Genomic DNA, 27,384 nt, shown 5'->3' on the forward strand with positions numbered 1-27,384 from the left:
GAAAAGGCCACTCAGACTCTATATGGGTCGTTGAGGAAAAGAGGCTACGCCCGGAGCTTCCTGAGGAAAATCCGAAAGTCGTTTCTGGAAACAAAGGAGAAGAACCTCAAAACTCCCATCCCCCTGATAACAACTTACTCGAGCCTAAGTATCCACATTAACAACAGAATCAAAAGGAACTTTGAAGACACTCAAAGGAACAATTCTGTGATGCAGGAATTTAGGATCATATCAGCATATAGGAAAAACAAAAACTTACAGGACATCTTAGTCAAAAGTAAACTAAAACCAAAACCGGGACAACCACACAAAAACAAACCGCAGTTCTTTAAAGAGAAAAAATCTGTAAAGAACAGGGGAACCAAACAGGTATTTCCCATCCTCCAGAAAATCAATCTGGACACAAGAAACTGCGTGTACATCATCACATGCAACAAATGCGGGAGCCAGTACATAGGAGAAACAGGGAATTCCATCCGAATCCGACTGGCACAACACAGATATAACATTAAGAACCAGAAAGAAATGCACACTAAATTAGTCCCACATTTTCTGGAACACGGCCTTCAATCACTAGAAGTGAGCGGACTCGAACACAACATTAATTGGACAGCTGCACAACGGCAGCAGACAGAGAGATACTGGATTCGTCAACTCGACACCAGATATCCCACTGGACTGAACATTAAGTAAATTTGACATGCTTTCTCAGCCCGACCTGCCAAGTATCAGAGTGAGGTTTGAATCAGGGAATCCACAGATGGCCTATGCATTCCCTGTCTTTTTTAGAAGCACAAGTCAGTTAAAACTGACAGCTCTAGAAAGCAGGATCCGTTGTCCCGAACCTAACCCTAACCCAACCCTAACCCTAACCCCAACCTAACCCTAACCCTAACCCTTCTTCATGGGCATTTCTCCCTCCCTTATCCTGGCATCCTCATTAATCCACCTTTTTCATTTGGCCCGAACCCAAGACCTCACTTCTACTTTCCTCATCCCTAACCCGAACCCCAGGGGATCTTATGATTCTCCCTGATCCCCAAACCTGAATTTAACCTCTCCCACTTCCTCATCCTAATCCGAACCTCCGGCCTTGTACACCTGACCTGAAACACCTACCTAACCCTAACCTTCCCCATCCCTAATCTGAACCTCAGGGGACCTCACAACTCTCCCTGACCCTCAAATCCAACCCTAACCTTTCCCATCCCCTCACCCTAACCCTAACCGTTGGCATTTTTACATCTTGTCCAACTCCCCATCCCTAACCTTAACCTTACCTCTAATCTGTATTTTTAAGTTTATCAATTTCTGTTTTTTCCTTATAATCAAAAACATTTTTCTGTATATTAACCCTCTTTTTTTTCTTTTTTTACTGTTTGTCTCCAATCTCTCAAGGGAACCGGCCCTCACCGGGGCCTCCTCGAAACCTCACTTACCATTCATCCGATTGCCTGTCTGCCTAAAAATAATCACATTAAACCTATCCATTATTTATTTCATTATACAAGGGTACTTCCAATTTTATAGGGAATTGGTGTTCTTTTTACTTCCTGTTTTATTCATTTAAATTATTTTTTAATTATCCTAAACAATATCTTTTAAATTTATTGTAGACTTAAAAGACAAAGGGACACAGGGCATATAAATATTAAAATGAAAAAGTACAAAAAGGAACAACTTGAGCCCGTGCATTTTGATGTTGTACAACATTAAAACCTTGGTCCCAAACCTAACCCTAAACCCTAACCCTAACCCTAACCCTAACCCCCTAACCCTAACCCTAACCCTAAAACAAGAATAACTCCAACACTGAACCTAACCCTAACCCTAAACCCTAACCCTAACCCTATGCATTCCCTGTCTTTTTTAGAAGCACAAGTCAGTTAAAACTGACAGCTCTAGAAAGCAGGATCCGTTGTCCCGACCCTAACCCTAACCCCTAACCCTAACCCTATAGAATTAAACAAATATTTTTCCCACAACCTAACCCTAAACCCTAAACCTTAAAACTTTAACCGAACAATGTGAGTTGAATGCCTAACCCAATGGGTATCCTAACCTTAACCATCCGAGGCTCATGCCTATCAATCTGCTCCAAATGGCCTGAAACGCGCTCCTAAACACATCCCACGAGACACTTTGAGAACACTGGCAACAGCTGTCAGATCTGGTTATTCCATGCAGCGTATGTGCCGCAGGAATAACAAGATCCATCACCCAGTGTAACTCAGCACTGCTTTGTGCTATGAGGCTGAATCTCGGGTTAATGACCATGTGGATTTCGCCCAGGCTACCATCGATGGTATCCTGAGCCTCTAATCTAATACTGTTGTTTGTGATTTTGTGAGAAGGTGGTGGTGTAAAACCCTTACTTGTGAGCATGTGTTTTCTTGTATGTCCATGAACCTAAACCTAACACTCTAATACTGGGGGATGGAACACGCACCTCCCGCCCCATCAAAGGGACGGGCTCAGTTCCCCTACCCAAACCCTTGTGAGTACAGAGTCATGTCAGCACTAAGAAGAAACAAAAACCTAAAAGATGCATTGGTCAGAGCTACATTCTGTAGACAGCAGGGGGTCCATGGAAGGACAACCAAGGGGGCTTCAAATCAAGGCAGTTCCTGTTTAATCCACATTGGGGAGCCAGTACTCCAATTGTGGAGAGATTAACCCTCCAGAGCCAGAACTTTGTCTGCTGTACAGTATGTCAGTCTTGCTTTATGTGGGAGAGACAGGTCAGACACTGATAGCAGGGCTCAAGTAGCATCTTTACAGTACTGGGGAGGGCAGATGGACCTCTTTTGGCCCTTTTGGGCTTCCAGATTCACCCTGTTCATCATCTTTCCATCACAGGCCTGCAGACGGGTGCCACATGGACAGAGTGAAGGAGACAGGAGGGTTTCCTCTAGGACTAAGTGTAGCCTTAAAAAAAACCCCAGTGGCGCCGGTTTAGCTCATCGATTAAATCAGCGACCATATACAGAGACTGTAGTCCTCGATGTGGTGGCCCCAAGTTCAACTCCTGCCCATGGCCTTTTGCTGCATGTCATCCCTGCTCTTTCTTCCCCCATTACCTCCCCCATCCATTGATCTCTCTCTAAAATAAAGCCAAAAAATAAATCTTAATAAGAAAAACCCCCCACAACACTTTGGTTTTGGTTTGTGTAAAACAGAAAGCATGCCTGTGTGAAAAGACATTAAAGAAAGCTACAGCATTATTATTAGTTTCACTCTGCACGTTTGTCTTTTTAATCATCTTTTATTGTATTTCTTTTCCCACAAATATTAAAATAAAGGTAACACACACATATTTGCCAATACTCACCTGCTGTCAGATTCCAGTTAATCCTAATGGCAATCTTTGCTGACCTTTGACCTTAGGCCCGATGCAGAGAAAATAGCCGAAAGTTTTAAATATATATAAAACGTGGGGGGGGGGGAATAGTTGGAAATAAAACATATTACCTCTTCTGTTCCTGTTCTTATTTCTTTATCATTACACTTATTACATTTAGACCTGCCACTCGATGGTGCTGGAGCCACCTCAGCACTTCTTTCGGGTGAACACATGAATTTTATATCTGTGAAATTGTGTTGCTTCCTATCTGAGTGAGTACCACTTACTATCTATTATTTATTAATAAGCATTTAAAGTACCCCTTCTTTCTGTATATACACTTAACAGAAATATAAACGCAACACTTATGCGTCCTGCAGTCAGCATGCCAATTGCCAACCCCCTCAAAACGTGCAACATCTGTGGCATTGAGCTGTGTGATAAAACCGCACATTTTAGAGTGGCCAGCCTAAGGCACACCTATGCAATAATCATGCTGTCTAATCAGCATCTTGATATGCCACACCTGTGAGGTGGATGGATTATCTCGGCAAAGGAGAAGTGCTCACTAACACAGATTTAGACAAATTTGTGAACAATATTTGAGAGAAATAGGCCTTTTGTGTTCATAGAAAAAGTCTTTGATCTTTGAGTTCAGCTCATGAAAAATGGGAGCAAAAACTAAAGTGTTGCGTTTATATTTTTGTTCAGTGTAGGTAAATCATAGTGCGTGAGAGTGTGTGTACCTATATAAAGATTACTGATCAGATTACTTTACATGGGCATGTTAAATGGCTCTTATTGGCTCCCTCAGATTGAAGGGTCGGAGTGATTCGGGCCCACACAGGGACAAATAAGGGTATATAATATATAATGAGGTAAATGTGTTGTGTAACCTTCTCATGATATATACGTCATTATGTTGTGTGGGAGTCGACCCACATAGCACTACAATAATCCATCTACACAGATGTTTCCAGGACTGATGAATACAGTGACCTGACCTCTGGTTGCAGGTTAAAGAGGAGACAGAAAGATAATAGGTCAGAGGTCAGCTAATGGCTGTAGACGAACATGAATCATTCAAAGACAGCTTGATAGAAAAATGTGTGTATGTAAATTATTTTAATATAGTTTTTGACTCAACAACAGCTCATTACAATGATCACAGCCACTGCAGATCCATCTTGTTACATTAACTGTTCTGTGCTTCATTAAACAAATTAACTGCATGAAAATAAAGAATGAAACAGGTAACAAATGAAGAAAAAAGCTTTGGCACCATTTCTTGTTGTGTTCAGGTGGTTATGAAACCAGAGGACAAAAAAACTGTATGAGGTGAAGTGAGGCTGTTACCAAACATGATCCTTTGTTACCTTTAAATGATCAAAAGACAAGTTAAATTTAACATGACAATACAACAGACACACTGTTGGAAGAACATTTTTCAGATATATCGTACGCAGTATGAAACATAACCCTAACCCTAACCCTAAACTTACAGTAAATAGAACTCTTTTAGTGTCAAAGAAACTTTTTTAACTGCTCATGTTTGAACATCATTTGACATTCGTCCTTCAGAAGATTAAAACTTATCACACAGTTCTCTTCAGGGTCTGTAAGATCTGGGAAAGAGCTTAACTCCGCCCACAGCCATCAATGATGTCAAGCTGAACCCCAGACTGACAGACCCTAACCTCATACCTGTGACAAACACAGTCTGCTGTGGGTTATTTGTTTACTTTTTATTAAAGGTTAATATTTAATATTTAACATCAGCCTAAATGTATTTAATTTCTACGACCATCACTCAGCGAAAACGTGTTAATCAGAGTTTGTGAGAGGCGGGAATATGCTGACATCACTACAGGTCAAAGAGGAAAAGCCGTTTTTTATTTTCAACCACATTAGAAGTTTATTTATAATTCATTAAAGAAATGAGTGCTCATCAGTAATACAGAGGATCAGAGATGAAGCAGGAAGTCACTGAATGTTAAACTGAATTTGAGATTATTATTGTACCTAACAGTTTCTTCATTCGTCTTCCACCTGTTTATAAAGGTCATTGTATTCAGATCTCATTCACCTGGTGTGGTATGATTATGATAACTGAATTATAACTATGTTTTCAGAGTTAACTGGAATGATGGTCAGAGCTCTAAAATCAGACGGAGGTAGCTGTTTGACTGCAGTGAAACACTTATGTGTCCTTCTCAGCTGAATCCAAAAGGCAACTGGACTTGGTTGAAGTTCTTGAAGACGTTTCACCTCTCATCCGAAAAAAGCTTCTTCAGTTCAGAACGTAAGAAGCCTTTCGGATTTTTGATTCAGCTTAGAATTACCATGACCTGGATGACTGGGAAACTTCACAGTTTTGTGTACTACTTTTATGGTTCTTTATGTTTTTGTTATTGACTTTGTTAAGTGATGGAAGACATTTTGAAGGTCTTAACAGAAGAGTCTCATAAGGCGAGACAGCTGTTTCTTCTTTAAAATAATTATTTGGGACAGTGATCCTCCTCTCCAACCTCCACCTCTCGGCTGAACGTTTCATCCTCCTCTACTCTTCATCCTCCTCTCCTCTTTATCCTCCTCTACTATTCATCCTCCCCTCTTCATCTCTGTCCACTCGTCTCTATGAGCTGCTGCTGAGTCTTCGTCGCAGCAGAGACGCTGGTTTGCTTTCAGTGTCCTCCACGTCACTTTCACATTCTCTCTGGAGAAAAAAACTTCAGTTTCAGTTTAAATGAGACCTAAAAATGAAAAAACTGCATCATGTAAAGTTTACAAAGTGAATTTAAGTCCAACCTTTTATACCTGAGTTCTGTTGGACTTAAACCAGACTCACTGCAGTTCCTAAAAAACGTCCTTCAGTTCAGACACTGGATGGTTTCTGGAAACACCTAGTGTTGAGCTTCAGGCTGTTTGATGTGAAACTCAATTTAAATACTTTGAAATGAAACTTTATTTAAACTCCTCTCTGTCATGTGTTTGAGGTAGATATGTCACCCTCTGTGAAGGATTATAGATGATGGGATGAGGACAGAACATGTCTGCGAGCTGCTTCTCAGTAATAAATGAAATAAAACAAAACAGTTGGTGATTTCATGAATGGTATAAGGACTGTACTTGCATAGCGCGTTTCTAGTCTCAACCACTCAAAGTGCTTTTTACACTACATGTCACATTCACACACTGATGGCAAAGGCCAAAGTGCCAATCTACAATCAGATCTATGCCCATTCATACCCGATGGCTATAGCTTCAGGAGCAATGTGGGGTTCAGTGTCTTGCCCAAGGACACTTCGACTGACTGTAGCAGTCAGGGATCGAACCCCCAACATTCTGATTGAGAGACGACCGACTCTGCCACTGAGCAACACGAAGATGATTTCAATCTGAAAACATGAGCTACTTGTATAAACAGAAATAAAACCTGTGTCAACTGTAGAAACCCTGAAGTTATTCTCGAAAAGACTGCAGAGAGGATGCAGAATTTATTTACTGAGAGCAGAAATGTTTGAGGAGAGTGAAAGTGCTGATAAAGAAAGTTAATCAGTTTGTCTCTGAAGTGAAACTGAGCAGGAGGATGTTTATCTGGATCTTTTTCTTTGTTTTCTATTGACCAGATGAAACAGTGCTGCAGGGTCGACATTCGGGCGGCTGTGGCTCAGTGGTAGAGTCAGTCGTCTTTCAATCTGAAGGTGGGAGGTTCGATCCCCAGCTCCCTCAGGCTACATGTCAACGTGTCCTTGGGCAACACACTGAACCCCAAATTGCTCCCGGTGGCATAGCCAACGGGTATGAATGTGATATCTGATTGACAGTTGGGCACTTTACGTAGCAGCCTCTGCCATCAGTGTGTGAATGTGTGTGTGAACGGGTGAATGTGACATGTAGTGTAACAGCAGCTTTGAGTGGTCGCAAAGACTAGAAGAGCACTATGAGTACAGTCCATTTACCATTTAACATTCCGTGTCTCCTCCTCTTAAAGAGCGGTTCGGATTATTAGATTATTCTCTGTTGGGTCTTTATCCAGCTGGAGGAGATGACAGAGGAGTTTAAAAGACTTGTTGATCTGGTGGATATACAGTATCATATTAGTAAAAGTTTCAGTTGATGTTCAGATTAAATGTGTTTTAGATTCTTTAGTTTTCATGCTGATGATTTACTGCAGTGTTTGTTGTCACTATATCTTCAGATCAGCTGCTGTCTGAAACTGGTTCAGGTAATTTATCAGTGAGAAGAACACATACATTTTTAAATTAAAGCAGAAGGCAGCAGTAAAAAACACGTTGCGACTTTATATCTGAATGTATAAAATTGAAATCTGTTTTTATGTTTCTGTTTTAGGGCTGCACTGAGCAGTAATAATAAAGTATGTCACCTCATCTGTCAGAGAACAGAATCCTCACTACACGTACACACAGTCTAAGACTTCTGTAGTAAAAATAATATTATTGAGATTTATTCAAACAGCTGAGAACTTAAACTGTCATAGTTTGTTATTACTTATTATGACTGCATTATACTGAAAAATGTCCCTGCAGGGTACGAATGCATATATTAACATTAAACATAAATAAAATAATATTGTATACTATCTTATATGCGATTCAGGGTTGATGATCTCTTAAAAATGGCAGTTTTACTTATTTTGTAGACTTCTCGATGAGAAAAACAGATTTAGTTGATTTATTATGACAGCTGACGTTCAGGACTCTGATCAAAAGAAAAATTAGTTCAAATGATGTTAAAAACATTCCTGATATTTTCACTCCACTCTGGTTGGCTTAGAGGTCAGGTTTATTTGACCTGTGGTCTCACGGCCTGATGTGGTCTCACCTGTAATGGATCTGGATCGGAACTCTTACAGAGAAGCTTCAGGCGGACGAGCCGGTTACACACCCACACCATGTTGTAGGACATCTGAGGGGCAGAAGGTTTTACAGTGTTTAATAAAGAAGCTGAAGGTGGGAACCTTCATGTTCTAACAAATTAAAGCTCATTTTTTTCTCTTAAGACATATTGTCATGTTTGGACACTAAAAGTTGAGGAGAATCACAGAACAGTAACTGAACGTGTCTGTTCTGATTATGGTTGTTATTCTGTAAATTAAACTGTAAATAAAAGTGAAAAAAACCCATTGTAAACTGCTGTTCTGCTCATCTTCATTTTTATATGGAGTAAAGTTCTTAAACATTATTTAGGTAACAAAATATGAAGTTATTGTTTTTTCAGAGCAGCTTGTTGTTGTCACATGTACATACAAAGTCAGTACATACACAGTACTTCGCAAAAGTTTTAGGCAGGTGTTAAAAATGCTGTAAACTCAATGCTTTCAGAAATGGAAGTGTTCATAGTTTATTTCCATCAATGAACAAAATGCAGTGAATGAACAGAAGAGAAATCTGAATCAGATCAATATCTGGTGTGACCACCCTTTGCCTTCTAAACAGCATCAGTTCTTCTCGGTACACTTGCACACAGTTTCTGAAGGAACTCGGCTGGTAGGTTGTTCCAAACATGTTGGAGAACTAACCACAGATCTTCTGTGGATGTAGGCTTCCTCAGATCCTTCTGTCTCTTCATGTAATCCTAGACAGACTCCATGATGTTGAGATCAGGGCTCTGTGGGGGCCATACCATCACTTCCAGGACTTCTTGTTCTTCTTCACGCTGAAGATAGTTCTTAATGACATTGGCTGTATGTTTGGGGTCGTTGTCCTGCTGCAGAATACATATGGGGCCAATCATACGCCTCCCTGATGGTATTGCATGATGGTATCTGCCTGTATTTCTCAGCATTGAGGACACCATTAATCCTGACCAAATCTCCGACTCCATTTGCAGAAATGCAGCCCCAAACCTGCAAGGAACCTCCAGCATGCTTCACTGTTGCCTGCAGACACTCATTATCGTAGCGCTCTCCAGCCCTTCGGCGAACAAACTGCCTTCTGCTACAGCCAAATATTTCACATTTTGACTCATCAGTCCAGAGCACCTGCTGCTATTTCTCTGCAGCCCAGTTGCTATGTTTTCGTGCATCGTTGAGTGGCTTGGCCTTGTTTCCATGTCGGAGGCTTTTTGGCTGCAACTCTTCCATGAAGACCACTTGTGGCCAGACTTCTCCGGACAATAGATGGGTGTACCTGGGTCCCACTGGTTTCTGCCAGTTCTGAGCTGATGGCACTGCTGAACATCTTCCCATTTGGAAGGGAAATAAGCTTGATGTGTTTTTCATCTGCTGCACTAAGTTTCCTTGGTGACATTTGGTGACGACTGGAAAGACAGTTGATGGCTCGGAAAGACGGCACCCGGGGCAGGGAGGGCTAGCGCCCCAATCTGTATCTTCCGCGAGGGAGAAATCCAAAAATTGCTACGGAAAAAGCCTTCTGAGATATACCCCCAGGGGAGCCCGAGAGGGGGGGAGAATGAGAACCCCAACCAGATGGTCCTAACGGTATCGACCCATGTGAACAGAAATTCGACCATGAATGCAAGATGCATCTGTGGAAAAGTGTGCAAGAACCCGCATGGCCTAAAAATACATCTGGCCAGGATGAAGTGCAGGGGGCAGGAGAACATATTGCAACGCACAAGATCTGATCCTGGTGAGACGCAGGAGGAGCCCGGCCAGGAATTACCCCACAGAGACCAGTCCCTCCAAGCAGTAGAGCCTCCGAACCCCTGCAGAACAGTCCAACAGAAGCGGATCAAGTGGCCTTCAGCTAATAGCCAGGCAGTGTGGTCACAGTTTGACGCAGACATGAGCCAGATCTTGGAGACCACAGCCAAGGGGGAGGTGGACCAGCAGCTTGAGACCATGACGGCAATTATAGTCAGCTACGCAGCCGAGAGGTTTGGCTACGTTGAGAGCAGGAACATCAAGACCAACTACACGATGAACTGTAGACCCACTCAGATTCACAAACTGCGTCAAGAACTCCGAAGCCCCAGAAAACAGCACAAGGTGGCTAGCGAAGAAGAAAAACAACCGCTTGTTGAGCTTTGCAACATCCTGAGGAAGAAGCTCATGACGCTACGCCGGGCAGAGTGGTAACCCTAACCCGAAGGCGGGGGAAGGAAAGAGTGAGGAAGCGCACTGCTTTCATCTCCAACCCTTTTACCTTCACCAAGAAGCTGCTGGGGGACAAGCGCAGCGGCAACCTCGTGCTCAACCGAGGACGCAAACTCCTTCCTGCATAACACCCTGAGCGACCCAGAGAGAGACCAGGAGCTTGGACCCTTGGAGAGCCCTCATAAGCCCTCAGCCTCCAATAGTGGACTTTGCAACGAGAGAGCCCAGCTGGACTGAGGTTCAGGATTTTGTGAAGGGAGCCAGAACAGCTTCAGCCCCAGGAACCAGCGGTGTTCCATACACCGTGTACAAGCGCTGCCCGCAATTCCTTCGACACCTTTGGAAGATCTTGAGGGTGATCTGGCGTAGCAGAAAAGTTGCAGGCCAATGGAGGTGTGCAGAGGGTGTGTGGATCCCCAAGGAAAAGGACTCCAAGAACATCAGTCAGTTTAGAACCATCTCGCTGCTAAGCGTCGAAGGCAATATTTTCTTCAGCATCTTCCTTCCAGTTCCTTCTGAAAAACAGCTACATCGGCACCTCTGTTCAGAAGGGTGGGATCCCTGAAGTGCCCGGCGGTTTGGAACACACTGGCGTGGTGACACAACTCATCAGGGAGGCCCGTGAAGGGAAAGGAGATCTCACTGTACTCTGGCTGAGCTCGCCAATGCGTATGGCTCCATACCTCACAAGCTTGTTGAGCTCGCCCCTCAACGACATCATGTTCCCAGCAAAGTCACAGCCCTTATTCTGGATTACTACAATAATTTCAGGATAAGAGCCACTGCTGGGTCAGGTACATCAGATTGGCAACGACTTGAGAAATAATAATAACAGGCTGCACCATCTCAGTCTTACTTTTTGCCCTTGCAATGAACATGATAGTCAAGCCAGCAGAGATGGAGTGCAGGGGACCTTTGACAAAATCAGGAGTACGCCAAAACCCAACAAGAGCCTTTATGGTGGACCTGACTGTCACCACCACATCTGTCCCGGGCAGTAGATGGATTCTCCAAGGCCTAGAGAAGCTCATCACCTGGGCAAGGATGAGTTTTAAGCCAGCAAAATCAAGGTCTCTAGTGCTCAAGAGGGGAAAAGTAGTGGACAAGTTCCGCTTCTCACTGTCTGGAGCTGCCATCCCGTCCATCACAGAGCAGCCAGTTAAGAGCCTTGGTAAGCACTTTGACAGCAGCCTCAAAGATTCTGCGTCCATCCAGAGAACCAGGAAAGAGCTTGATGACTAGCTGAGTCGGGTTGACAAATCAGGTCTGCCAGGGAGGTTCAAGGCCTGGATTTACCAGCATTCCATCTTGCCACGGATCCTGTGGCCTCTGCTGGAGTACACAGTACCCATAACAACAGTCGAGGCCATGGAAAGAAACATCTACCTGCGTAGATGGTTGGTCTACCGCGCAGTCTGAGCAGCTCCGCCCTATACAGCACCAGGAACATCCTGCAGCTCCCATTCAGCGGCCTCGCTAAAGAGTTCATGGTGTCCAGAACACGGGAAGTCTTGCAGTACAGGGAATCCAGGGATTCAAAAGGTGGCATCGGCTGGCATCCAGGTGCAAACAGGCAGGAAATGGAGGGCAGACAAAGCTCTGGAGGTGGCCGAGTCAAGGCTGAGGCAGAAGGCACTGGTGGGGTCCATAGCCACAGGGCATGCAGGACTTGGCTACTTCCCGGCAATCAGGGCGGACAAGGCCAAGGGCAAAGAACGACAACATCTCATTCAGGAGGAAGTGCGGGCAACAAGGAATGGGGCAACAAGGAATGGGGCAACAAGGAGCATGGACTAAATGGTAGAATGTTCTGCAACGGAAGGTCACCTGGTCCAACATCTGGCAAGCAGACTTCCATTGCATCAGGTTTTTAGTCCAGGCGGTGTACGACGTCCTACTAAGTCCAGCCAACCTCCACGTCTGGAGCAAAACAGAAACACCATCCTGTCCCCAGTGTCCAGGACGGGGATCCCTGGAACACCTCCTCAGCAGCTGCTCAAAAGCCCTTGGAGACGGGCGCTATCGCTGGCGCCAGGACCAGGTGCTTAAAGCAGTTGCTGACAGCATAGCCACGGCCATCAACACCATCAAGGGCCACCACAAGCCGAGAACCATCAGGTGCCACAGAGCCGGAGAGAAGAACCAACACGCAATCACAGACGAAGTCTGGCCTCCTCACCTCCGCCACTGACTGGCAACTGGAAGTGGATCTTGGCAAACCGTTGAAGTTCCCAGCCAGGATAACATCTACACAGCTCCGACCAGACATGATCATCATGTCAGAGTCCACCAAGCAGTTGATCATTCTGGAGCTCACAGTGCCCTGGGAAGAGCGTATGGATGAGGCCAATGAGAGGAAGCGTGCCAAGTACCAGGAGCTGGTGGACGAGAGCAGGAGGCAAGGCTGGAAAACTCTCTGTGAACCTCTGGAGGTGGGCTGCCGAGGATTTGCAGGGCGGTCCCTCTGTAAAGTATTCATTGTGCTGGGCCTCACCGGGGAGGCAAAGAGGAAGGCCATCAGGTCCGCAACTGAAGCCGCTGAGAAAGCCTCAAGGTGGCTATGGATCAAGAGGGCAGATCCGTGAGCAAACGCTGCTGGGACACAGGCCGGGGTCTGATCAACCCCGGTCGGGTCGCCTGGGCGAGGGTGTCTGATGTTGAAAGACCCGAAACACCCAGTGACCCCAGGTTACATCACTGAGGATGTGTCCCAGCGCATCCGCAAGATTTTTTTTCACCTTGGCCGACCACTGCGTCTACGATCCTCAACGTCGCCCGTTTCTTTGTGCATCTTCAAAAGAGCTTGAACAGCACATCTTGAAACCCCAGTGAGCTTTGAAATCTTTGTCTGGGAGAGACCTTGCTGATGCAGTATAACTACCTGGTGTCTTGTTGCTGTGCTCAGTCTTGCCATGGTGTCTGACCTGTGACATGAAACTGTCTTCCACAGCCTCACCTTGGTAGCAGAGTTTGGCTGTTCCTCAGCCAGTTTTAAGCCTCCTACACAGCTGTTTCTGTTTCACTTAATGACTGTGTTTCAACCTACATGTGACACTGATGATCATTAGCACCTGTCTGGTATCATTGGTTGATCATACACCTGACTATAATCCTACAACATCCCTGACTGTGTGCACATGTACCTGTAAGAACTGATGCTGGTTTGAAAGCAAAGCGTAGTAACACCAAATATTGATTTGATTTAGATTTTTCTTTTGTTAGCTCACTGATCATTTTGTAAATTGATCAAAATAAAGAATTATAATTTATATTTTTAAAAATCTTGCACAGTACTGTAAATACACATATATTTACATATGAAAACTGGCTCCCAGTCGCAGCTCACATCAAATTCAAACCCTGTTGCTCGCTTACAATCAGCAACAAAAACATCTCCTGCCTACCTGAACGCCCTCATCCAGGTCTACACTCCATCCCGCCCACTACGTTCTGCCAATGAAAGGCGCCTGGTGCTCCCATCTCAACAGGGCCCTAAGTCTCTAAACAGACTCTTCTCCTCTGTCGCCCCCCGGTGGTGGAACGAGTTACCAAACTCCATTCGGTCCGCAGAGTGCGTTTCACCTTTACAAAAAAGCTAAAGCCCCAGCTCTTTATGAACTCCTCTGACCTTAATGAAATTGATGCTATTGATGATGATGATGACATTGAGGATGTTGGTAATGCTGATTAGGATATTCATGATGATGATGACTATATTGACCTTGTTGATGTTGTTGATGATGATGATAAAATAAAAAAATTAAATTAAATAAAGCCCTGTGCTCTGCCTGTCGGCACCAGTGTCCGGTCGCACTTGAAGCGGTTTGTTGGCTCTTCCTGACTTCGTTCCCTCCTGTCTCGATCGTTGCTTGTGTTGTATTAACTCTCAGATGAACTTCGCTTTGGACAAAAATATCTGCTAAACGAAATTGTAACATTGTAAAACAACTGACTGAAAATATGGACCATGTTCTGCCTGCACATTGGTCACTGTTTTAATTCACGTCTTAAAAGTTTATGAAGCGACTTGCTTTCTACAGTTTAAGTTTCACAACTCATCAGCAGCTTAAATCAGATGTTATCATGTGCTTAGAATACTGACTGATTTAGAGATCAATACTTATAAAGACAAATGTTCGGATCCGAGCTGAACGTTGACTCTGGGCAGAAGAAAAACTAGTTTGAATGTTTGTTGGAACATTTCTTATATATTCACTGGATTGGCTGACGATGATGCAGCTGAATGAGAGGTAAAGTAAACAACTGATATTGACCGACTGATCTATTGAAATGTTTTTAAACCAGCAGAATGTTTAAATCTGACTGGAGCTGCCTGGTGGCTTGGAGGTGACAATGTCCCCTCTTCTTTTTATTTATATTATTTTATTTTAAAGATCATGTTTTTAGCTTTTTCCTTTATTGATCGGACAGCTGAAGAGAGACAGGAAAAGTGGGGAGTAGAGAGTGGGAGATGACATGCACCAAATGATCGGCAGACGGACCTGCGATCTGACTAGGAAGCGTAGTTTCATGTTGTTTCCTCTCACCCCTTTCCCACCGAAATTAGTGCATGACGCGTTTTTTTCAGACCGGGGAAGACCCGCTTATAGATGCCGATTGTCTCTTTTCTCACTACCAGTGGAGTATCCTGCTTTTGGGTCTCTTTTCTGCTGCATCATCGTCTGACGTCACAAAAGCACTGGAGACAGGGTTAGTAAACAGTGAAGATGTTACGGTGGTTGGGTTTTTTTATTGTATCTCTCACTCATTCAGTCTGTTTATCAAACTTGGCGCCGACACATGTGGAACGATGTTCGAGCGCTGCTCGGACCGAGACTAGCGGAATTTGTAGCTGAGATAACGAGGAGTCGCAGAAGTTTCCCGACGGAGCATAGCATTACGCCAGAAAGGGTGCGGAGACTAGCGTGTCAACACGGGTTGTGTTCCCATCAATGTTGAATGGAGCTGAGGCGAAAATTACCCGGGTCTACTGCAGAGTCATGTGACCCGGGTCTCCACTAAGTAAAGAAGCCTGTGTTTGTAGAGTTTTTAACCAGTGGGAAAAGGACTTATTAAATACATAAAATAACGCAAAAATACACATATATAGAATAAATTCAGCTACTAAATATAAATATGTTGGTTTGATATTAATATGCAGACACACCTTCCATTTCCTTCTGGCGTTGAACTTTTTAAAGTTCTTCATGTTGATGGAGGATCGATTTCTTTTGGCCGCCTGAGTGCGAGTGATTGGCTAAAACAGACAAACACCTGAAGTCAATATAAAAAATAAAAAAAATAAAAAGAAGAATATAAAAAAAAACAGGCACCAATAAATGACAACGTTTAAGTTCAAGAAACAGGAAAGAAACAGGAAAAACTGAAGTAGACAGAAGCAGCAATAGATTTAAAGTTAAGAAAGAAGAATTCAGACACTACATGAGCAGGTCTAAAATGAGGAAGAGTTGTCACCTTAATCCATGGATGAAGAAGACTCTCCTCCGCTGTCATTCTGTCCCTGAAACACAGAAACATAAGAAAAAAAACTTTTACATTTAGTCTGGACAACAAACTGACAAAACATGAACACATCAAACATCACACATAACAACAAAAACCTGAAGCACAGATGTGAAGACAACAGCTCAGCAGAGTAACAATAAGAAACAGTGAAAAGGAACCGTTAGTCTTTATTTGTTCAGAATATACAGTAAACTTCACTTTCAGGCTGTGATAGTTCAAATTAATAGCTGAATACAACTCATGTTAAATCACTCAGGACCAACTGTTCACCTGAACTACTCACCTGGGATCTTTGACCAACAGTTTCTGGATGAACTCTTTGGCCATTGAGCTCGTGGTGCTGAAAACACGATCATCAAACTCGTACTTCATGGTGATGATGTTCCTCAGAGTCTCTTCATCAGTGTCGCCTTGAAACGGTGATAAACCGCTCAGACTGCGGACGGAAAAAGTGAGACTACAGTTTGTTCCTACCTTTAATATCAAGTCTTCTAATTTATTAATACAAATAAATAGGTAGAGAAAACCACAGCCCAGTGAAGACATCGAATGACCAGAGAGTGAGACAGCCGTAATGAACAGACCTCTGATGGAAAAGAATGAGATGATCATTTTATAGCTAGAGAACACAATACAGCTGATGGAAACACCTACAGACCAGTCAGTGTAACAACAGTGTGTTCACTCATTAATACAGACCTGAGATCAGTTAATAAAGAGTGAGCAGTGAAGCTGCTGATATATTGATGCAGATTTTTCCATCAAAGACATCTGATCCTTGAAAGTGTGTGTTAAATATGCAATGTCTACATATCAGCAAACACACACACACAAACACATAACCAAACTTCTCACAGTATATAGGTGATGACTCCAATGCTCCTGCAGGAGAAAAACAAGACAAAACAGCAAGTCATGAGGAGGAATTAGTTTAAACTTGTGTCAGACTGTTCACAGTTAAAATGTTTTACTCTGTATTTGTAAAGTCTCACACTGTTTCTGTGAGTTTACATCAGAACATGTCTGGACTCGTCTAAGAATTTACATTGCTCTGTGTGTGTGTGTGTGTGTTGCTCACCACATATCTGCAGCTGCACTCAGAGGTTCACAGTTGATCACCTCGGGGGCTTAAAGAGACACAGAGAGTTAACTGTCAAACCTTGGTTCTGTGTGACCCTTCCCTCACAGAGACTTGTTTTCTGTTTGAATCTTGGAATCAGACCAGATTAAAGCTTTAGTTTTCTTAAACAGAAGAACATAACTTTAACATAACTGTGATTACCGAGGCAGAGGTTGGCCTAATGATCAATCAATTCAATTAATCAATCTTTATTTGTATAGAGCCAAATCATAACTAAAGTTATCACAAGACACTTGAAGAGACACAGAGAGCAGGTGTCCACTGTACCCTTGATGATGTCATAAAGGTTTCATTGAAGACGTCTCATCACTTATATAATTTAAACCAGAGGACAAATCACACTGTTATCATTTATTCTCCAACTCATTAAACCATTCACACATACACTGATAAATATCTGCAAACACTAAATAAAAACTGTCAGGTGAAGAAATGTTGATCCTCACCGACGTACTGCGGCGTTCCACTCGTGCTCCTGAACTCCTCCCCCTGACAGAAACGATGAGCAAGCCCAAAGTCGATGAGTTTGATGTTGGGATGTGGAGATGATTTGTCTGACAGCATCACATTCTCTGGCTGAAAACACAGAACAATGATTCAATACTCGAATGTTACTAAAATAATGTTGTCCTATGTTCTAACATTTCTAAAATATCATGTTCTAAATTGCAGAATTCCAGCTTCAGGTAGCTGGTGACCATCTGGTGGCTGGACTTTCTGTCCATAATGTCCAGCCAGGCTCCAGTGTGACCTCCAGCAGGCACTGGGGTGGTTTGGAGCCAAGTGTGTTGAGATGGGAGTCACCTCCAAGGCTGAGGCCATGGCTCTCTGATGGAAAACGGTGGATTACTCCTTTCAGGTGGGGATTGAGTGAAGGAGTTTAAGTATCTCGGGATCTTGTTCACCATGAGGGTAAAATGGATTGAGAGATTGACAGACAGCTGGTGCATCATTAGCTTTTAATCTTCAGGTCAGTTTCTAGTCGTCAGGTCAGTTTTTTCAGGTTTACCTTGAGGTCAAAGTGCACAATGTTCTTGCTGTGCATGAACCTCAGAGCCTCCAGGATCTGCTTCATGAACTCGATGGCTTCACTCTCCAGAAGGTTTTCTTTCTCAGCGATGAAGTCAAACAGCTCGCCTCCACTCACCCTGAACATGTGACACAGATTTATTTGTGATTCATTTAAGTGCTTCAGTCCTGATGAACACACACACACACACTGAACACTGAAACACACACAAAGTAAACACACACACACACACACACACTGAACACTGAAACACACAAAGTAAACACACGCACACGCACACACACACACACACAGAAACACACACAAAGTAAACACACACACACACACTGAACACTGAAAGACACACAAAGTAAACACACACAAAGTAAACACGCGCACACACACACTGAACACTGAAAGACACACAAAGTAAATACACACACACACGCACACACACACACACACACACACACACACACACAAAGAGCAGTATAACGTCTGATTTCACAGATGCATTATGGGAGTTTATTAAATATTATGGTTTATGATAAATTAAAGGCTCCACATGTTTCAGCTTCTGATTGGATCAATGCAGGTGCACTACATGTTGTTAGTAGTACTTGAGTAGTCTTACGGACAGTACTTTTCCTCTCATTACTTCTGCATTGTCATATTTCCTAACCCTGCTGTTACTGTTTATCTTCAACCCTACAAACTCAGTACTGGTTATAATGACAGGAGTAGACGATACAATCTTAATCTATCCAAAAGCATACTGTTCCCAATGAACTCCAACGCCTGACCAAGCACAAATACCATTACCTCTTTTTCATTTTCAATGTCAAACCAGTTTAAATATCGTGGTATAAATATCACGCAAGAATTTTCTGATCTTTTTAAACTCAAAATCTCATTTTATTAGGAACCTAAGAATTAAAAAGGCTTTCTTGCAAAGACCTAAAACACTCGAGGGTTTGGGATTGCCTTGGTTTCGGCTCTATTACTGGTCCTGTAATATTCGCTCTGTGTCATTTTGGTGTCACGCTGGGGGCTGATTGGTCAAGGATGTAAAATCAAAGTTCTTCTTCTTCTTCTTCACTACAAGCAATGATTTACTCAGCCCTACCCATCCCTAATCTTAAATTCAGGAATCCAATAGTCTCTCATTCAGTTAAAATCTGGTGCCAGACAAGGAAACATTTTGGATGGCAGGAAGGTTGATTATTATCTCCGCTGATAAACAATCATACATTTCAGACTTATCATTTCATCAATGGCATCTTAAAGGACCCTAACACTTTCTCCACATTTCAACAGCTACAGGAAAAATGTAATATAACAAAGACCTTTTCAAATATTTACAAATTCGTAGCTTTGTCCTTTCCAGATCAGCCTCCTGAATTCACAATTAATACATTGCTCCTGCCCAAGCCATTAAAAAAAGATCTATATCCAAATTCATGACACATTGTCACAGACTGTAGAGCCACACTGGATCATCTAAGAGAGGCCTGGCAAGAAGATCTAGGAGTGGAAATCACAGAAGATCAGTGGAGAAAGGCCCAGGAACACGCCCACTCCTCTTCTGTATCATCAGACATGGACTATTGCGGTTCAAAATATTACACAGACTACGCCTATCACAACTGAAACTCTCAAAGATGTTTCCTGCTGTGAATCCATCCTGTGATCGGTGTGGGCAGGGACCAGCCTCATTAGCACACACGTTTTGGAACTGAGCATTGTTAATTATTGGTCTAAGATATTCCAAACTTTATCTGAGCTAAGACCAGACCCGGTTCTGGCAGTGTTAGGGTTGAGGCCAGCTGCTGTGGAGCTCTCCAACAACCAAAACAATGTGATATGTTTTGGATCTTGTTAGCATGAAGGTTAATCTTGCTGAACTGGAAACAGAAAAACCCACCAGCTCACTTAACTTTACTGAATGATGTAATCAAACACTTACAGGAGAAAATGTAACTTTCACTAAGAGGGTACATGTATTTTACTCAATGTGGCAACCTTTTATAGACTACAAAGACAAACCCATGAATGAAAATAGAAACACGATGTGAAACATAGGACATCCTCTGTTTATTTAATTTATTTATCTTATCTGTTATGTGTGATGCACTTTAAGTTTGCCAGTAAATATTCATGCAAGCCACACACCAACTCTCCGTGTCTTTATTATTTAATGTTGGCACGGCCAGTGTGCTAACATAACATGGTGTCGGACGTAAAAAGGAACGTTTCAGAGTGTAAAAGAACTAAAACTGAGTAAGTGAGGCGATGGGAAAAGGGAGGAATATGGACGGCAGAGCAACCGCGCCACAGTTAGCACCGCCAGGCAAGTTTGACTTCACCAATGCTAATAAATGCCCGCAATGGATGAAGCAGTTTGAGCGCTACAGAATAGCGACAGGACTGGATAAGCAGTCACAGGAATTTCATGTGAACGCCTTCATGTATGTGGCTGGCAATAACGCCGAAGATATTTTAACTGTGTCTACTGATGGAAGAACAGAAAAAAAATCATACGACGCTGTGATGGCGGCCTTCATGCCACACTGCATCAGGAACGTTGTCTTCGAAAGACCATGCTTTAACAGATGGAACCAAGAGCCGGGTGAGAGTGTAGAGTCCTTTTATAACTGCAGTATGCAACCTGGCTGAACACTGTGAAATCGGGGACCTGAGGGAGCAGCTAATAAGGGACCGAATTGTCGTCAGCATAAGAGATGCTGAAACTGATGGAAAGTTCACAGTAAGATGCTGACTTGACTCTAGAAAAAGCCATGATGAGAGTGAGACAGCGCTGCAGTGAAAAGCAGCAGCTGCCGCTACGAGGGACAGAGCAGACAACGACACATGATGAGGAAATGCACAAAAAGAGCACAAAGATGGCAAAAGAGAAAACAGACACAAAGTCATCTGGATGCAACAGGTGCGGAAACCAGAGGAAGCACCTTTGGAAAGACTGTCCTGCTCGTGATGCTGAGTGCAGGAGATGTCACAAGAGAGGAGCCAGCATGGTCAGCCAGAGGCCTGTCTGAAGCCACAAAATGTGCACAGATCGAAAAGGAGACTCTGGCAGTTACATGGGCATGTGAACAACTGACGCCTTACCCCCTGGGGCTGGAATTGAAGCAGATGTGAGATGACGTTGACTGTTCACCGCTGCTCCGTCTGATAACTTAAGTCCCAAACTACTAAACGTAGTTAGAAATGGAATTGCTGATGATGATTATGATTATCTAACAAAAAAAAACAACAACACAAAAAACTTGAAGCTGTTTTTTGGCACTTACTGACTTCGTTCCCTCCTGTCTCGATCGTTGCTTGTGTTGTATTAACTCTCAGATGTACGTCGCTTTGGACAAAAGCGTCTGCTAAATGAAATTGTAACATTGTAACATTGTAACATTACTGCAATGGAGTCCTGTTCGGGGTTCCCAGCAAAGCCCTGGACAGGCTCCAATACGTCCAAAACTCAGCTGCCAGGGTTCTCACCCGCACCAAGCCCTGGCAGCACATCACCCCCACCCTCTTCCACCTCCACTGGCTCCCTGTCACGTCCTGCATCACCTATAAAATTCTCCTCCTCACCTACAAGTCTCTCCATTCCCTCGCTCCCCTGTACCTAAAGGACCTCCTCCATCCCTACACCCCATCCAGGAGTCTGCGGTCCTCAGATGCAGGCCTGGTCTCCATCCCTCACTCTCGCCTCTGAACTGTTGGGAACTGAGTTTACGAGCCTTCTCACATTCCAGAGATACGAAACTCACATGCAGACACATCCTTTCTGCAACGAATATAAGGACTAAAGTGACTGATTCTCTCATGCAATTGAAACGTACTTAAAGTAATGTTATGCTGAGCTCACATATTTTAATACTGTGAAAATAGTTTCAACATGAATCTGAAAGTGCAGTTCTCCTGATCACTCCTCCTCCTCATGTCTGTCTGCTAACAAAGGAAGACCACATGTGAGATCATTTGATGTGCAGAAAGGTTGACCTGTGCACACACAGAGTATATGTGTACATGTACTATTTGTAGTCATAACGGATGTTGCCATCAACCTTGTTGTTCAATTGTTTAATCCCTTTTCAACATTTTTTATTCAACAATTAAAATAAAGTGTTTGGTATCGTTCTGTAATTGACGGAGCCCAACTTTCAAATATGGAAGAATTAACAATGTGAAGTAGGCAATATTGATTCTGATGCTTTAAAATAAATCATTTCAATCTCAAAACCTTCTCCTCATGGGTGGGGCTAGAGAAGGACAACCGAGACCAGACCCCTTTGGTCCCAAGATTATAAAGCTGCAAGCAACTTCCTCTTGTGGCTCTTCCCTTGTTCCTCAAACCTACTAGGACTCTTGAGTTCTTCCCCCCCCCCCGTCCCAGGTTCTGCTGTCAGCTCATGCAGCCTGAACCTCTCCTGAAGTCCTGAGCCATCAAGAACGGCCCTATTGTGTACTGGTCCACAGAACACCGTCAGTAGCACCATGCTGATCCTGTGCTGCACTGAATGTGTTGAAGAAGCCGAAACCAGCAACCTTTAAAGGACACTTTGCACAAAAGACACTCCCAAACGACGTCTGGCAAAACTGCCACAGACTTCACCCCAGCCAGAGAAAGGGAGGTGAAAGTGACGATGATTTAGCTACCTGCTGAGCTGGAGAGAGAGAGATGGAGAAACCCGATTCAGGCCGAAGAGGGACAAAAGCCGTCCTGAAGAGGCCCGATCCATGTGATTTTTGTGTGTATGAAATGGTAAAGTCACTGTACATCATGACCAAGAATCTCGTAGCAACCCTGAGATCATGAGCCTAAAGTTTTCCCTGTTTTGTCAAACCTGGGTGGCGTCAACTGGTAATCAAAAGTCAACCTTAAATTGTGTTTTTTAATATAAAACTAACGATTTCTGAGAGCCGAAGTTGACTGCCATCACTCTCCTTCACCTTTTACACCAATTTGTGATTATGATTCATAATTCTGAGTTATGAAATATAGATAAATATTTTGATATTAATTAGTTATTAATTATTAACTTCTACAATAAGAACAAAGAACATACCATTAGAGTGTTTTACCTCTGAGAATGTTTAACAGATGTCCGGGGGGATTCTGACTTCAGAGGGGAGGTGCGCTAACACGTGTCAGGATAACTTTATTTTAAAGTCTTATTTCTAACAGCAAAAGAAATATGAAAGATGTGATGCGTGTTCACCTGCTGATCTCTGTTTTAAGTGTTTCTGTTGAACATATTTCTGATCTGATATCAAAACGTGTGCTGGAGGAAGATCTGATTCTTTTAAGGACATGAGACACAAACACACACACACACACACACTCACACACACACACTCACAGCTCCAGGATCAGCACCACCTCTGCCCGGCTTTCGAACACGTCTCTGAGCGTCACGATGTTTGGATGTTGGGCGGCCTGCAGGATCTCCACCTCACGCTCCACACCGCTCCGCTCCAGACCCAGAAGGCTGCACGGACTCTTCCGAATCTTCAGGAACTTTCCGGCCCAAAGTGTCCCAGACAACCGCTCGCGAACCTGCCGAACCTGACCAAAGTGCCCACTGGAGCGGGTCAGAGCATTATTAATTATTATTAACACCATCGCTAAAATGTAGTTTGTTTTGACCAACAAAGACACTGCTGAGCAGAACTGATGTCATGAAACTTCAAAAAAACATGGATCAACGCTGCAGATTAATGATTTCATATTCAGCCATCTGAAATAAAGAAACATTAAACACTAACAAAAAGAGACTGATGGATTTTTGTCTCATAGATCTGATGTTGTAAAGACTTCGTACTCCTTTTACACCTTTAAGTTCATTAACCTTGAACTGTTTCTGTGAATCTGAGAATAAACACTTCACTTTTTGCTGCCCTGAAAGTCCCCTTCATTGTTTCACTTCAGCTCAGAGGAAACAGATCACATGACTTCAGACCAGAGATGGGGACTCGTGACTCAGACTTGGACTCCAGTCGCACAAAACTGTGACTTGACACTTGACTCGGACTTGAGATTTGGGACTCGAGGACATTACATGCGGAATGCCATTCCCTCCCATCATGCGTAACCTTCTGCATCTGCTACGCGAGCAGCCACACTCCACAGATGAAAGCACGGCGAGCGCATCAGCTGCAACAGCGACATGTGTCATCTCTTTGGCTTTAATAACTACATTTAAAGCCAAAAGAATCGCCAAATGCAACATCTGCGGCATCAACAATAAAGATGCCTGATCAACCACATCCAACTTCATCAGGCACCTGAAACGCACCAGGTCAGTCAAGTTAGCATACATGTTTAACTCAGCTGCATCAGCTATTTAACATTAGCCTGCTACTAACATTAGTTTTGTGGGAGGTTAACTTTTAGATTGGCCTTCACTGAATTATATATTTTTGTAAAGATGAGTGTTGGTTTGCCTGCGCTGGATTGGCTGTTATGACTATAAAATTCATCCACGTTTTGCTGCCAGCATCTACTGGCTAACGTTCAACCGAGGCCACGAAAATGATTAATGTTGGCTAAAAGCAAGTTTAGGTTACAGGGTTAAAATCTGTCTCACCTCCCCAGAACTTCTCCGATCTCGTAGAAATCTTCCACATTTTCAGGTTTAAAGACGGCCATGTTGATTCAGGTGTATCTGTTAGTCCAGACGAGTTATTTAACAGTCGACTTCATCATCCTCTTTAACTCTTCATCCTCACAGTTTGACCTAAGAGACAGAGTTAAACATCAGCACAGATTTACTCATGCTGCTTTATACTACATGCTGTATACCCATAGTTATTAAAGGTGGAAGGTGAACATTAAAGTTAAACTGTTTAACAACAGGAAAACAACAAACAGCCCACCGATCAATAAATCAATACTCAGTCAGATGCCACATTTCAAATTTACGCTGTTAGCCATCAGGTTTCTGTTGGACACAAACACGTTTTTGACCATTAAATTCTAGATTTCAATGTTGTAAAAGGAACCTGTCCAGGTGTAGTCCCGCCCTTCACCCAATGACAGCTGGGATCAGCTCCAAAGAGTCTCTCTGTCAGCAGGTAACACTTTTCATTCAGTCACATGTGAGACTGATCATCAATGAGGTCGGCTTTGATCAGCGTGACTTGATTTCTATTTTCCCTGAAACTTTGACCTTTACCTTGTTTGTTACACAGGTAACAGGTTACACAGAGAAAACACTGTTACTGTGTGTTTTATTAGAATGAATACAGTGCACATGTGTGCAGTCACAAACAGCTGTTAGAGCGACTGGTTTCCTCTCTCCTCTCCTGGTTTCCTCGCGTCTCTACATGCCTCTCTGGTGGGATGATGATGCAATGTAAGAGACTTGAGAAGCAGCCACAGCGTCTCTGTACAGCTTCTCTGCTACGGATGTTTGACTTGATGCCGGACGAGGACGGGGAGTAGCTCGTTCTTCCCCTTCATACACTCATTATGCTGCACTTTGTGCTGTTTTCAGCTGCTTGAACGAGTTAGTTGTGTTGCTTTGCTGGTGCAGACGCAGGTTTCATGACCTCTCTGCTGATTACTGTTTCTTCTTAACATCACTCTTAACCTGAAACACCTCCAAACAAGCGCTGACGAGTTGTTTCGGGGGACCAGTGTTAACGAGTGACTCGCTCTCTTCCTGTTTCAGTGTAATGACAAGCAGTCAGTTAGTTAGCCCGCTAGCCACCTGTTGCTAGGTGGGATATCTTAACCGGACATCACGTAGCGGAGGAGATAAAAGTCATGATTGTCAAATTGAAATGCTACAGATAGGGAATGCTACACACTTTTTTTCTTGTTTATGACCTGGTTGATAGTAAAAAGAGCGATTTGCAGGTAAAGTTACATCACCAAGTCTCCTTCCCCTCAATTTGTCTTCATTTCTAATGACTCTGAGCACAAATATCATTGCAATTATGAAATTGACGGAAATCCGTCGTAGCGACGGAGGAATTTAATCCCTGAGAACACATCAGGACGTTTCCACAACACAAACAGAACAGCAGAAAACATCACACAGACACCTGAGGGGAGCAGGAAAGTTCCTCCCACCCGCTGTGTGTTCCACACTGTTGGTGCGTTCCATTTGTACTTGGAAGTCGGAATTTCCAAGTTCCCAGTTGGAAATTTCAACTGAAACGCCCAGAGGTTGGATTTCCGACTCGGAAAGTCGGAGGAACCTCACCAACCCCAACCTCATCTCTCCGTGCATTAACAGTAAATGAAAGCTGTAATGTTGACTGTTTATTATCACTTCTGTCTCATTTGTGTCTCATTAAATCAGCCGTACTGTCCAGCTTCTATCTGTGGACATGTTGTGGACCTCATGTTTGTTCTGTAGTTGACTTGTTGTACTGGAACCAACCCGCGGTCAACTCGGGTGTAACGTCATTCCTTGGAACACACCATGTTACCTGCTGCGTTCACACCTTGACTTCACACAGACTACTGTGACTACTAAAGTGGGTGTGAACGAGGCTGTAGAGGTTTTGTGTATTTGAAAGAAAAATTATTAAAAAATAAAAAAGGAGTAAAATACTAACTTTATTTTCTTGTTACATTATGTAAAGTTTTCATGCTTTATTATTGTTGAGTCAGGCGGGAAGCAAAAATATTTCCGTCTTAGTTTTAGTTGGATTCAAATTTCATTTCTGACAAGAAGCCTGCAGCGTTTACCTACCTCAACCTGTGACATCACGGTTTACAGGTTTAACACTAATACTGAAATAAAAACGTTATCATTCCAACAGTTCACAGTGAGAGCAGGAAACGCTCAGAAACACTGACAATAAACAGAAGTGGTGTTTTAACATCGACATGAGCGTGGAGGAAGACGCGTGAATAAAACAGGAACTCACCCCGCTAAGACTGCTCCTCCTCCGGGTCTGATGTTCTGAACAACCGCAGTGTATCCCATGGACTTGGTCCTGGTCTGGTCCTGGTCTGGTCCCGGTCTGTGTGTGTGTGTGTGTGTGTGTGTCTCTGAGTGTGAGTGTGTTCGGCCCCGCAGCTCGCGGTGTGTTTGTGGAATGCGGAAAAGGCTCACAATTTGATGTCATGTCCGATTTACCGGGAAGACCTGGAGATGCATTCACGGCCCTCCCACCTCTACGGACATTCAACTACCTTTCTTGTGTCTTGTTTGACAAACACGCGCTAGATTGATGATCAGTGATATAAAATATAAGACTTCCGGGTTGCAGTCAGCCTTCAAAATAAAAGTGGGAAAGGTACTGAA

General features: G+C 43.3%; 1 protein-coding gene across 1 annotated transcript; it reads right to left on the reverse strand.

Moving 5' to 3' along the window:
- Positions 1-4,451: 4,451 nt before the first annotated feature.
- On the reverse strand, positions 4,452-27,245 carry LOC138609618 (death-associated protein kinase 2). Its single transcript, XM_069682231.1, has 12 exons — positions 27,005-27,245; positions 24,709-24,858; positions 23,482-23,703; positions 18,101-18,239; positions 17,538-17,667; positions 17,029-17,077; positions 16,806-16,832; positions 16,234-16,386; positions 15,900-15,945; positions 15,592-15,681; positions 8,189-8,272; positions 4,452-6,059 (listed from the first exon to the last, which is right to left on the reverse strand). The coding sequence occupies exons 2-12, from the start codon at positions 24,768-24,770 to the stop codon at positions 5,979-5,981; spliced, it is 1,083 nt and encodes a 360-aa protein (XP_069538332.1). The 5' UTR covers positions 24,771-24,858; positions 27,005-27,245; the 3' UTR covers positions 4,452-5,978.
- Positions 27,246-27,384: the final 139 nt, after the last annotated feature.

The sequence above is a fragment of the Semicossyphus pulcher genome, unplaced genomic scaffold (genome assembly GCF_022749685.1).
Source record: "Semicossyphus pulcher isolate SPU_LCO1_2020_fin unplaced genomic scaffold, fSemPul1.0.p SCAF_55, whole genome shotgun sequence".
NCBI lineage: Eukaryota > Metazoa > Chordata > Actinopteri > Labriformes > Labridae > Semicossyphus > Semicossyphus pulcher.